The sequence below is a fragment of the Sturnus vulgaris genome, chromosome W (genome assembly GCF_052056855.1).
Source record: "Sturnus vulgaris isolate bStuVul1 chromosome W, bStuVul1.hap1, whole genome shotgun sequence".
Classification (NCBI taxonomy): domain Eukaryota; kingdom Metazoa; phylum Chordata; class Aves; order Passeriformes; family Sturnidae; genus Sturnus; species Sturnus vulgaris.
This window is the reverse complement of record NC_142282.1, coordinates 64,373,742-64,386,661: the sequence shown is the minus strand read 5'-3', so window position 1 is coordinate 64,386,661 and position 12,920 is coordinate 64,373,742. Positions and strand designations below refer to the sequence as shown.

General features: G+C 37.6%; 1 protein-coding gene across 4 annotated transcripts in view; it reads left to right on the top strand.

Annotated features, from left to right (window-relative positions):
* LOC148220304 (zinc finger RNA-binding protein-like) overlaps positions 1-12,920 on the top strand; it is a 59,139-nt gene that overhangs the window by 30,808 nt on the left and 15,411 nt on the right. For 3 of the 4 annotated variants that reach the window (XR_015798860.1, XM_088155486.1, XM_088155488.1), the window contains exons 8-15: positions 1,283-1,583; positions 2,495-2,688; positions 4,105-4,224; positions 5,184-5,329; positions 5,719-5,881; positions 8,597-8,802; positions 9,044-9,194; positions 10,629-10,770. Coding sequence is in view for 3 of the 4 variants with exons in the window: in XM_088155486.1 (XP_088011612.1) it covers positions 1,283-1,583; positions 2,495-2,688; positions 4,105-4,224; positions 5,184-5,329; positions 5,719-5,881; positions 8,597-8,802; positions 9,044-9,194; positions 10,629-10,770 (1,423 nt within the window). In the remaining variant the exon portion in view is untranslated. The remainder of the gene's footprint in view (positions 1-1,282; positions 1,584-2,494; positions 2,689-4,104; positions 4,225-5,183; positions 5,330-5,718; positions 5,882-8,596; positions 8,803-9,043; positions 9,195-10,628; positions 10,771-12,920) is intronic. The other variant, XM_088155487.1, reaches the window with a different exon arrangement.

Sequence of the window (12,920 nt, the reverse complement as noted above, 5' to 3'; positions counted from 1 at the left end):
CCAAGCCCAAGCGAGAGAACCCTCTCCCCCCTTTCCGGTCTCTCCCCCCCCTCCACCCACCCCCCTTCGAGAGAACATTTATCCTTTCTAAGGTGTAGCCACAACTCCTTAGCATAACAATGGGAGAAATTCCACAGAAAGAAAAGGGAACAATTCAACCCCCAACACCGGTGCCAAGTACAATGGGACAGTCACTTCCCTACCCCTGCTGGTTGCATTATTTCTCTTACAGGCCAGGATGTCATTGGCCTGCTTGACCATCTGGGCACATGCTGGCTCATGTTCAGCTGGCTGTTGGCCAACACTCCTTGGTCCTTTTCCACCAAGCATCTTTCCACCTGCTCTTCCCCAAGCCTGTTGTTGTGATCCAAGTGCAGGACCTGGTACTTCACCTTGTTGAACCTGATTGTGTACATGTATTTGCATTAAAGACATATCTAGCAGATTTGTATTTTATTTACTGTTACTTTCAAACCCAGTCTCTAGTTTTCATTTTGCATATTTTGTTCTTATGGACTACATGCATTACTTTTTCAGGTGATGGTCAACTATCACCAAAAAGAAGTATTATTCTATCTCAAGTGTGTTGTAAAAAGGCCTCTGCTTATTACTTCTAAGAATAAGCACATACCTCTTAACTTTCAAGGAGATAAAGAGCTCTGAAATATGCCTTTTGCATCCTCCTTAACTCGTTCTGCAGATGTGCTTTAACAAAAAGAAAAGAAAGCCTTTGTCTAAGGAATAGCTTCAGTTTTGCTAGGTAATCTGGAAAGTCAATATAAATATTCTTAAAATGTAGTGATGAAAAGAGTGTTGAATCTGAATTAAATAACTTATTTACAAATATTATTTGGAACTAAAATAGTTCAACATACTACAATTTTTGGAGGGGGAATAAAAAGCAACCAGGCAACAAAACAGTCACTTTGGAAACATTTTACTCAAATTGTTTCTTGAGTTTTACGGGCTTGTGAGTTTATTGACTTTCTGTTCTCATCTACACAGCTTTTGGAGTAAATGTCTGAATTTCTAGGGGAAATAAGCAACCTGAGATAACCATTAACTATTTCCTCATTACAGATGATAAGAACTATTGCATGTCCCTTTTTTTCCTCCTGAGATCACTTTTAGTAAAGAGGCGATAACTTTAAAATAAAATAAAAATATCAATATCACTGGTGATATTGGTGTTTCTTTTAAAGCTTCAATAACCTATAACAAGTTCAAATTTTTATAGTTACCCCAGGGAGATAATATTATTAATTTCTTGTTATTTTTATAGGTAGTAAAGTTGCACACAAAACTTGGCAAACCTATTCCTTCAACTGAACCAAATGTGGTTACCCAAGCTGCGACTTCAACATCCACATCTGCTTCTAAACCAACTGCCTCTGCTTCAAATATAGCAACTAGCAGCAGTACTATGAACTCCTCTGTTGCATCCTCTGCAGTGAAAATTCTTACTCCCACGGCAAATGCACAACTTAACACTGCATCCAACAACAAAACATCTTCAACCGCTGCTAATATATCTGTAAAGAAAATATCTCCACCAAAAATAAACTTTGTTGGCAAGTACAGAAGTCAGTCTTTATTTTGAAACCTAACCTATTCTATATTTTTAAAATATTTACATGTAACAAGTACAAATATATTTAGTTAACTTCTGCATTAGGAATTCTGTTGTGTTTAAGGGAATTATTACTGATGGGGAAAATAAGAATATGTATAAAAATTTTGCTTCACAGTTTATACTGTTTTCTGCTCTTTTGTCTTCACCTGACCTCTCCTGGAGGCTTCTCCCACCTTCAGCAAAAGCCTCCCAACTTTGGTTTCTTATGTAGTAGCTGCTGGCGTATTGCAGATTATAGTCCAGTTGCTTCTAATTTCAGTTCACAGCCTGGCCTGTTAAGACAGCCTGCAGTAGGTTGGCAGTTGGTAACTGGGAAACTGAAACATTGTTTTAACACTGGAAATTTAACAGTGGAAATGTTTGAAATAATCATGACAGACATTTAGAGACAGAAAGCAGTTATTCAACAGTAAGCTAACTTGCTCTCAAAGGAAAGACCTATGCAGTTGTAACACTAAAGGTATGCTGCCTTTGTTAGTACCTCAAAACTTTTTAATGTTTGTACTTTCTTGGATTCATTTGCAAAAAGAAAACAAATCTGATGAAAAAAAAATATTTGCTGAGTTGTTCACAATTAGTCTTCTCTCTTGAAAAAACATGAAAATGAATGATGACAATTACAACTATATAAAACAAAAGATTTCTTGCTAAAATAAAAAACTAGGTCTTTAAATAAGTTTTTGTTTAGCTTTTTTTTAATAAAAAACTTTAATAGTATTTAAAAATGTTTGGTTTAACTAATTTTCAGACTAATAATGCTTTGACCAGAACACTGATACTTGGAAATAAAGTCTTCTGTTTGCACATCATGTATAATTCTCATTTTATGAAAGTTAGAGATTTAACGTTTTTGATTTGTAGGTGGTAATAAACTTCAGACAACAGGAAGTAAACTGGAAGACATGAAATCATCTGAAAGTGTTAAAGCAACAACTGCTGCTACAATACAAACACAGGAAGTAAAACCAGACACAGCAGCTGAACCGGTGGCACCTACGACTCTTGCTGCCTTGCAAAGTGATGTCCAGCCAGTGGGCCATGACTATGTGGAGGAGGTATTGATATGAAAACATGGATTATTTTAAAACTATTATATGGAGAGAAGTTCTAGTCCCTTCATCATCTTTGTGGCCTTTCATTGGACTTTCTCTTGTATGTCCATGTCTCTCTTGCACTGGGGAGCCCAGAACTGGACACAAGACTCCAGGTGTGACCTCACCAGTGCTGAGTTAGAGAGGAAGGATCAGCTGTCTCAACCTGCTAGCAATACTTTGTTGAATGCAGCCTGGGATGCCATTTGCTGCCTTTGCAGCAAGGGCACATTGTTGACTCAAGTTCAACTTGGTGTTCACCAGGACCCTCAGGGCCTTTTCTGTCAAGCTGCTTTCCAGTTGGGTGGCTCTCAGCACATATTGGTACATAAGGCTGTTCCTCCCCAGATGCAGGACTTTGTACTTCTCCCTGTTGAACTTCACAAGGTTCCTGTCAGCTCGTTTCTCCAGCCTGTTGAGATCTCTCTGGATGGCAGCTCAACCCTCTGGCATATCAGCCACTGCGTTCAGTTTTGTGTTGTCAGCAAACTTGAGGGTGCACTCTGCCCAATCACCAGATCGATAATGAATATGTTAGACAGAATTGGGCCCAAAATTGAGCCCTGGGATACACTGCTAGCTACTGGCCTTCAACTAAATTTCATTCTACTGATCACCACACTCTGGGCCTTGCCATTCAGACAGCTTTTGATCCACCTCACTATATGCTTATCCAGCCCTTATATCAACAGTTAGTCTATGAGGTTATTATGGTGAGACTGTGTCAACGGCCTTACTGAAGTTCAGGTAGACAACATCAACTGCTCTCCCCTCATCTACCAGGCCAGTCACTTCATTGCAGAAATTTATCAAGTTGATCAAGCATGACTTTCCCTTGGTGAAGCCATGCTGACTACTGATTATGATTTTCTTGTCCTTAATGTGCCTGAAACTGGTGTCCAGAATTAGGTGCTCCATCACCTTCCCAGGGATTGAGGTGAGGCTGACTGGCCTGTAATTCCCTGGGTCCTTCTTGATGATAAGAGTGACAAGGCACTAAACCTGCAAAGGCTTGTGCAAATGTTTACATTTTTGTATTGTGCATGTTTCTTTTGACCTCAGTGGGGCATTCTTCATGTTGGTGGCATGAGATATGTGGATGAAATCTGATGTAAATTTTTTATTGTTTGTAATTATTCAACTCATTATGTTCAGGCTCAAGTTTAAAGCTGTGGAAGAACTTTGTTCATTACCAAACACAATGGTGTGTTTGTCAGAATTTAAAGTTCTATTTTGCCTTTTTTCAGTTCCTGTGTGACGTTTTAAGCATGTTTTGAGATGGGTAGACATTATCCAGTGTCACTGAATTAGATTAATTTTTAAATCAGATTTTGTTAAAAAAAAAAAAAGTAAATGTGTTTTATAACTTTTATTTTCCAGGTAAGAAATGATGAAGGAAAGGTGATACGCTTTCACTGTAAACTTTGTGAATGCAGTTTTAATGATCCTAATGCCAAAGAGATGCACTTAAAAGGGAGACGGCACAGACTTCAGTATAAGGTCGGTAAAAACGCTAATACTTTAATCTGAAAATCTACCACATGTTAGCTGACTGATTACATGTTCCTATATTTAAAGACTAGTCAGAAGTAGGTGCTTTGAGTAAACAGCATATTAAAAAAACTAGAGAAATACATTTCTTAGGACTATAGTCTTTAAAAGGTTGTAATGCAGACTGAAACTGCATTTTGGGTGTTTCTTTAAACATTCGGAATATTGCTTTCAGGCATTTTTTTTAACATTAAAATATTGTACAATGTATGCAAGCAATAGTAGGTGCTTTGTTGTTTACCATAAATTTAAAATGCTCGATGTTTTAGGCAGGATAAACCACATAAACCCCTTATGGAGACATTTGAGAAACAAGTATTTGCCAACATTTTAGTCATGAATGGAGAGACACCTATAGTGACACATGGTGTGCATTTTTATTATTATAAGATTATATAAGAAGAATTTACTGTGGTCACAGGAGATACAATGGGCCTGCATAATCATGAAAGGGTTGAAAGAAGAGGGTAAAATTGCCAGAAAAATGTATTTAGTGACTTATGATTATGCTCCAGTATGAGGGACCCTTCAGGAACAGGGCATCAGGAAGCACACTGTAGTTAAGAAGAAATGTTTTTTTTCAGGCTATATTGTAATCATCCTGCTACAGAATGAACAGCAAATTACTTAGTCTTTCATGTAACATTTTAATCTTAGATAGTTTTGTTCTCACATAGCTGAAAAAGGAATTCATGCTATATGTAGTACATTGCTGTTTCTTTCCTTTAAAATACCAGACACAGATTTTTCTTCTTCAGCTGTTCATTCAGTGCAGTTCTAAAACTGCATTTTACTCCCTTTGATTTTATTGTAGACCAGTAGTGTGTGCTAAACATGTCAGAAGAACTCCATAACCTTGAGATGATAAGAGGTAAATTAATATTTCATTTGTTATTTTTCTGAACTAGAAAAAAGTAAACCCAGATTTACAAGTAGAAGTAAAGCCCAGTATTCGAGCAAGAAAAATTCAGGAAGAGAAGATGAGGAAACAGATGCAGAAAGAAGAATACTGGAGAAGGCGAGAAGAGGAAGAACGCTGGAGGATGGAAATGAGGTAATGCATTCTGTTTTATCAACAAATGAGACAAAGTTGCAGTCAGATTATCTAAAACTAACTCTTCTTCTGTAATTACTTGTTTTAAATAATTGTTTTGGGAACTCTATACTGTCTTGTTTTAAATTTAATTGACATTATCCCTCAGGTTTTTTTGCGTTTTGTTTTGGGTTTTTTGTTCAATCTCTGAGGAATGTAGACTCACTAGAATTATTTGCTATGAATTCAGACCTGCTTTCAGAATAACCATTCATTTTAGGTACCCTCTGGAGTTTGTTGGTATTTGTTCTTGATTACTAGAAATAAGTTAGTGAGAACATCCAATAATTTATTTAGAATGGTTGGAAATATTAACTGCTATATAAAGAGGACATTTTGATGCACTTCAGGCGATATGAAGAGGACATGTACTGGAGGAGAATGGAGGAAGAGCAGCATCACTGGGATGACCGTCGCAGAATACCAGATGGAGGATATCCTCATGGTCCTCCGGGACCTCTAGGCCTGCTGGGAGTTAGACCAGGAATGCCTCCCCAGCCTCAAGGACCAGCCGTGAGTTTCTTAGCTTTAGGGAAAAAAAAAAAAGAAATACTTACCAAGAGGTACAGTTAAGAACTATAAATTATTCAGTGCTACTTCAGTTGTCTCCAGTGTTTCCTAATAAAGGATATGGAAAAGTGAAGAAAAAATTATATACTAATGAAACTCTGTAGATGGACCTGTCTTTCAAAATAAGCCCACTTATATGACAAAAGGATGCCTTGAAGACAAATATTGTTTCTTCTGAAATACAAGTCACTCTGGATTTGTGTACTACTACTTATTTAATTGCATTATACTTTTATTTATCTAATTGTGGACAAATGTATGGATAAAAAGTGGTTGGATCATCAGTCCCAGAGAATAATGATTTAGTGGTGGGCCATACTCTACCTGGAGGTCAGTAAACAAGTGCAGTGCTGCATGTGTTTGTTCTGGGATTTGTCTCATTAGCACCTTATCAATGATCTGAAAGGTGATGGAGTCAGTGCACGCTCATCAGGTTTGCAGCTGACATAAAACTGAATTGATTCTGAGTAGGGAGAACAGTTGATACCTTTGAGAGGAGGGCTGCCATCCAGCATGACTTAGGCAGACTGGGGGAATGGACCCACAGGAACTTTATAGAATTCTGCAAATACAAATGCCTAATGCTTCACTTGGGAGGGCATAACCACTTGCACTGCAGGGCTGGGTAGCAGCCCTGCTGAAAGGCATCTGGGGTCTTAGCAGATAGTAAGCTGAATGTGAACCAACCATGTGCCCTGGCAGCAAGCAAGGCTAATAGCATTTTTGGTGACATTAACAGGAGCATAATCAGTAGATAAAAGGAAGTGATCCACTTTCATGAAACCCAAACTGCAATACTGCATTCAGCTTTGGACTTTCCAGTACAAGACAGATACTGATAAACTATAGCAGTTTCAGTGTGTGGCTACTGGGATCAGGGTTCTGGAGTGTGCCCTGTGAGAAGAGACTTGAGGGATCTGGGCCTGTTCAGCCTGGAGAAGAGAGAGCTTCAGTGGGATGTAATAACCTTCTAATACCTGTGCATTATAAAGACAATAGAGCCGGGCTCTTTACAGTGAGAGGGTGAGATATACCAGCTTAAGCTGAGACAAAAAAGGTGCTAACTGAATACAGGATTTTTTTTTCTTTTTTTCTCCACACAGATGTTGTGAAGCTCCATCTTTGGCGGTTTTCAAGAACCGACTGGGTGAAGCTCTGAGCAACATGATATAGTCTTATAGCTGACCATGGTTTCCACAGGAGGCTGGAATAGAGGACCTCCTGAGGTCCCTTTCTATTTGAATTCTTCTGTGATTCTATGAAAGCAATCATGGATACTTTATTTTGCGTCAGTATGCAAGTATTTCCCAGTTAACAGAAAGACAATAGATATTTATGTTGGGGAGGTACTTTTGAACCTGGGATTTCCCAATTTGTTTATTTTTTATACATCTCATGGTTTTTTTAGATATGATTGTGATCAGTGTAAGTTATTAAGGATACTTCAGTTCACGTTTCCTTACATCTCAATAATTTGAGGTTTGAATATTCTGTTGTTTAGCCACGTTTGGTTTTTGGTCACACATCACCTGTGAACTTGAAAGTATATCATAGAATTATAGAATAGTTTGGGTTGGAACGGACCCTAAAGATCATCTAGTTCCAATCCCCTACCATGGGCAGGGACACCTTCCACTTGACCAGGTTGCTCAGAGCCACATCCAACCTGGCCTTGAACACTTCCCGGGATGGGGCATTCACAACTTCTCTGGGCAACCTGTTCCAGGGCCTCACCACCCTCACAGTAAAGAATTTATTCCTAATATCTAATATAAACCTATCCTCTTTCAGTTTAAAGCCCTTGTCCTTTCACTACATGCCTTTGTAAAAAGTTCCTCTCCAGCTCTCTTGTAGGCCCCTATGGAGGGAGCAGAGCCCCTCACAAGGCCTCCCTGGAGAGCTATTCCCTAGATAAGAATTGCTTAGTCATGATGACTAGGCTAAGAGACCCTTCTCCCGCCTTGGGACCCCACTTTATCTCCTTGTAAAACTATTGGTCATATTTCCTCAGCCCCAAATGATTGGTCCCTCTGTCAAGCCATATCTTCCCTATAAAAACCCCTGCTTCTACCCAGTTCAGTGGAATGTAGCTGTCACTGGACTCTTCGCAGAAGCCAACAATAAAGAACTTTATGGAACTGCCACACAGCGCTTCCCATCTCTTCGCCCTACATTGGCCGAGGTACCTTGCAAGCTGAGCTGAAATCACTAAAAGAGCTGATCGCCTGAAGCCCAGGCCTTGCTTGCATTGGTATCTTGTGGCTGAGACTGCCTAGGACTTTGGGACAGGTTGTTCCTTGTGGGACTTTGCTATCTGGAACATCTGTGGCAGCCGGGGTCCAACTGACCCCCGGCACCAGCCGCTACAGGCCCCCTTTCGATACTGGAAGGTGCTCTAAGATCTCCCTAGAGCCTTCTCTTCTCCAGGCTGAACAGCCCCAATTCTCTCAGCCTGTCTTCCTAGGAGAGGTGCTCCAGCTCTGTGATCATCTTTGTGGTCTCTTCTGGACTTGCTCCAGTAGGTCCACATTCTTCTTATGTTGGGATTGCCAGAGCTGGATGCAGTACTCCAGGTGGGGTCTCATGAGAGCAGTGCAGTCACCTGCCTTGACCTGTTGTGTACCCAAATTTCAGAAATGTGCTTTTTCATCTCTTTAGCCTCTACGCCGCCCTGACTCCTCTGATGACCGCTATGTGATGACCAAACATGCAGCTATATATCCAACAGAGGAGGAACTTCAAGCAGTCCAAAAAATTGTTTCTATTACGGAGCGTGCTTTGAAACTTGTTTCTGACAATATGACTGATCATGAAAAAAGCAAGAGCAAAGAGGGAGATGACAAAAAAGACAGCAGTAAAGACAGGTATTCTTTTCCTTATTATTTTTTAAGAATTTTATTACTTGTTTCTGAAGCCATTTTATGTTTTTCCTTGTACTGTTATCAGTGCTTTCAGGAATTCTGTTACCTTCAGATTTTGATATGGCATATGTCACTATGGCCTCAAGAGTATATGGAATACTATTTTATTTAATTTTTCTATCTTCATGTTTAGTTTTATGATTTTTATAGTATTTTAAATGCAGCTTTTAACTATAATTCACAGAGCTTTGAAAGGAGTTTTACGTGTGGGCATTTTGGCTAAAGGTTTGTTACTCCATGGAGACCGAAATGTCAATCTTGTTTTGTTATGTGCTGAGAAGCCTTCAAAGATGTTACTTGGTTTTATTGCTGAAAGTCTTCCCAAACAACTTGCAGTAAGTAATATTTAGTTTTTTTTATTTGAATTTTGGTAAAAATACTGTAAAAGTCTGTCCTCAAGTCAAATGTCTGTAGGGCTGACTGTGCTGCATTTCATAGTTCAGGTACAGTTTCTTTTCATTTTCTGAGTGTTTGTGTCTGAATTCAGGGACTATGCTGCGTGTTTTGCTTTCTGTATATTACATCCATACAAGTGTCTAGGCGCTTATGCTAGCAGTGTAGTATCAATCATCATTTAATAGATTTCCTTCAACTGGAAAATAGAAATGAGCAGAAGAAAGACTATTATCCAGTTGCCAGCAGCGATAGAGGTAATTTGTGTGGTGTTACAGGAAGCTTGCACTGCCTGAAGGTCAAAGTTCTCCATTAATGTTAGTTTCTTTGTACTTGTCTTGTTTCCAGTTTGTATGTGTCAGTGCTTTGTAGTCCCAGAAGTAGTTAAATAAGTCTTGTGTGTATTTTTTTAATTTGGCACTAAAAAAAAGTGTATATAGTCTTAAACCATTCAGCAAAATTCATATAAACCATTTGCTGTATTTCTACAAGAAATGAAAGCACAGAATAACATTTTTAGCTTCAGTGCTCCCTACTGAACAAAGCTTGTCCACTATTGTTATAGGATGCTTTTCAGAGCATTAGTACTTCAATATGGTAAAATGCTCAACAGAATCAGTGGCATGGTAGAAGCATTAGCAGGATCAGATTAATTAGAAAATAATCTTGGATTTTCTCTTGTTTGAAATAACAGAAGAAAACTTAAAAACGGCACATCTTGGTCTGGCTTTGTGGAGAATTCACTTGTTCCTCTAGTTTGTGGAAGAAGGTGATGGAGGTGCCTACAGCTTTATTTTGGGGGTATTTAGAGTTATTAAATCTAGTCACAAGAAGCAATTCTGAGTAACCACCTTGTTACTGTTTTTCCCCCTGGTATTAATCTTGTCCTTTACTCTCATCAGAGGATGTTGTGATAGCCAAGTATAGAATGTGACTTGCAGTACTCATCTTGTAACTGCAAGCTTGAAAAAACACCACTGCATCTTTGTGTTTTTTAAAGGCTCCTATGTTCCAATGAGAAAAATATTCAACTGGCATTTGAAGTGGCACTGAGGCTTTTATTTATCTCAAATGCTGTCAAGATTCTTGTTATGTAATTTACTTATTATATGAATTTCACTTGGTTGTTTTTTTCTCATTTACACGCTTAGCAACTGCTGTGTGTTTTCATTAATGGTTTGGAAACAGTATGCAAGTCCATATATATATGTATTAATTGTGTATACTGTTGTTTCTTTGTATACAGAGGTATTTGCTTCATATAATTATATTGCATTTCTGCCTTTCTCTTAAAAAAGGCTATGTTGAAATCCATTTTCTTCCCCTTACTTTTCTTGGCTACATGCTAATAGAAACTTCTGTTTCTTGATATTTAGGTAATAAGTCCCGAGAAATATGATATCAAGTGTGCAGTCCCGGAAGCAGCAATAATTTTAAATTCATGTGTGGAACCCAAAATGCAAGTTACTATCACACTGACATCTCCAGTCATTCGGGAGGAGAACATGAGGGATGGAGGTTGGGAAGTTGTTAAAGATGTTACTTCTATCTCTTCTGCTTAAGATGGCATTGAGGTCCTAGAGGGCAACGTGCTGGCATGTACTTGATAAAAACCTTGTTTTTCAACAAGCAGTCTCGGTAGAGAACAATTTGCTATAAAAAATGCTTATACAATGCATTTAATTTTTAAAAATTCTAACTTAAAGTCCAACCTCAGCTTTCTGGAAAAGGTACAAACTTGATTTTTTTTCCCTCCCCTTATAAAATTATAGGGAAAACTAAGTATTTTATGACAAGTGGCTATAAACTGGCTTCCTAATGCAGTGCTGCCCTAAAAGAAAGATCACATTTTCAAGTTTTAGCTGGATCAGTATTGCCATCATTTACATATTCCAAATAGCAGCACCACTTAAAATGTACTTTTATAATATTTTTGATGGTAACAGTGCTTATAATTTTAAAAGAAAATGTAATTTTTTTCCAGCGGTCTGAGGTTGCCTTTCGTCCTGGAGGTATTTTTGAATATATTTAGGCTCCTGATATTGCAACCAGGCTTTTATCCAACTGGCAAACTCAGACTAGGAAAATAAGAAATGGCTTTGTCATTTCAGCTGTAGCAGAAAGTGGAGTTTGTAAATAAAATTGCATTTCTGAAATTCACAGTTTCTCTGGTGCCAGCAATGTTGCTTTATGGTCTGTTTTGTAATGCTTTCCAAGCTTTAAAAGCTTTTAAGTCAACAAGCATGATTAATGTTTACAGTACATTGGTTCCTTTTGTTTATGGGTCAGATAAAATTAACTTTTGTTTCCTTTTAATCCTGTATTTTCATAATTGAAAGAGATCATGGCAAACAGAGTTCTGGTGTTTGACAGTGAACCTACATATAGCAAATCTGAGGCTGTCTTAACAGTCCTCCTATTCAGGTTGAAAAAAATTGTATGTATGTATACTTGTGCTTGTGTATATATGTATTTATATAAGCCACAGAAACTTTTTCTATTTCATCTCATCATTACATGTCCTCTAAATTGCGTGAGATTTTTATATTGCATTAGTAAATGTTCTGTAGCTATGACTAATGCATTGTAAGCAAGCTGTGTTAACAAAGTCATCCTACATAATCAGAAAGAAAAATGTCAAGATACATTCTCTAGTTTGGATGGCTTCTGAAGAGTCTTAAAGAGTGCTATGTACATGATTTTTGAGCTTTACATATTATTCCTAGTTATAAAGTCTAGTTATAAAGTCTTTGTACATATACTGTCATACCCAACCAGTTTACTTGTTTTTTGAAAATCTTAAGTGTAACATGATTTTTAATTTGTCTGTGCTGAATTAGGCTTTATGTATTATTTAAACTCATAAAGAATGCTTTAAAATATTTGATTATTAAATTACATTAGGCATTAAATGAAATTAACCTTAAACACCATGTTTGTTTATTAACATACTGTGAAAAAGTGTAATACCGATCCTGCCACAATACTGAATTTCCATTCTCTGACCTAAAATTCTATGATGCAGACTAAAAAGAAAACACATTTCAAATTATCATGATCAATGCCTTAATTTATGCCACCTAAAGGAAACAAATCTGTACTTTTATCTGACCCACACTTGAGTTAAAATGAGTTTATTCACTGCTGGAGTACTGCCTCTACGTAAGCAAAATCAAGTTAGATTTCTTTTCAAGACACTGAGCAGAATAAAAAGTTCACTTTTGAAGCTAGAGCAAATAGAAGACTGAATTGAAAATTATTGCAGCAAAGAAAGCCTTATTATGAAGGCTTCTGCTTATTTGCTTCAGAATAATAGTGTGTTTTTTTCTTACTGCAGCTCCTCATGCTCTGTCTTATAATGTTTTAAAGTTTTCTTTTTTTTTATTTTTAGCCTGCAGTTTGAGTAAAGATGAGACTGAGACTCGCATGAGGAATAGAAATGTTTGATGTGTAATAATCCCATTACACGATAAAAGGCTAAAAAAAACCAAACCAAAACCAGTGTGAAATAAAATTGTTAACCACATAGCTACTGTTCCTTACTGTTCCTTGTCCATTTGACAGTTTACCAAATCTTATATATTCAAAGGGCTCTAACCCAGCTGTGGAGTCTTTCCTTCAGCAAACAAAGTGTACATATTTATAAAAGCATATATATATATATGTAT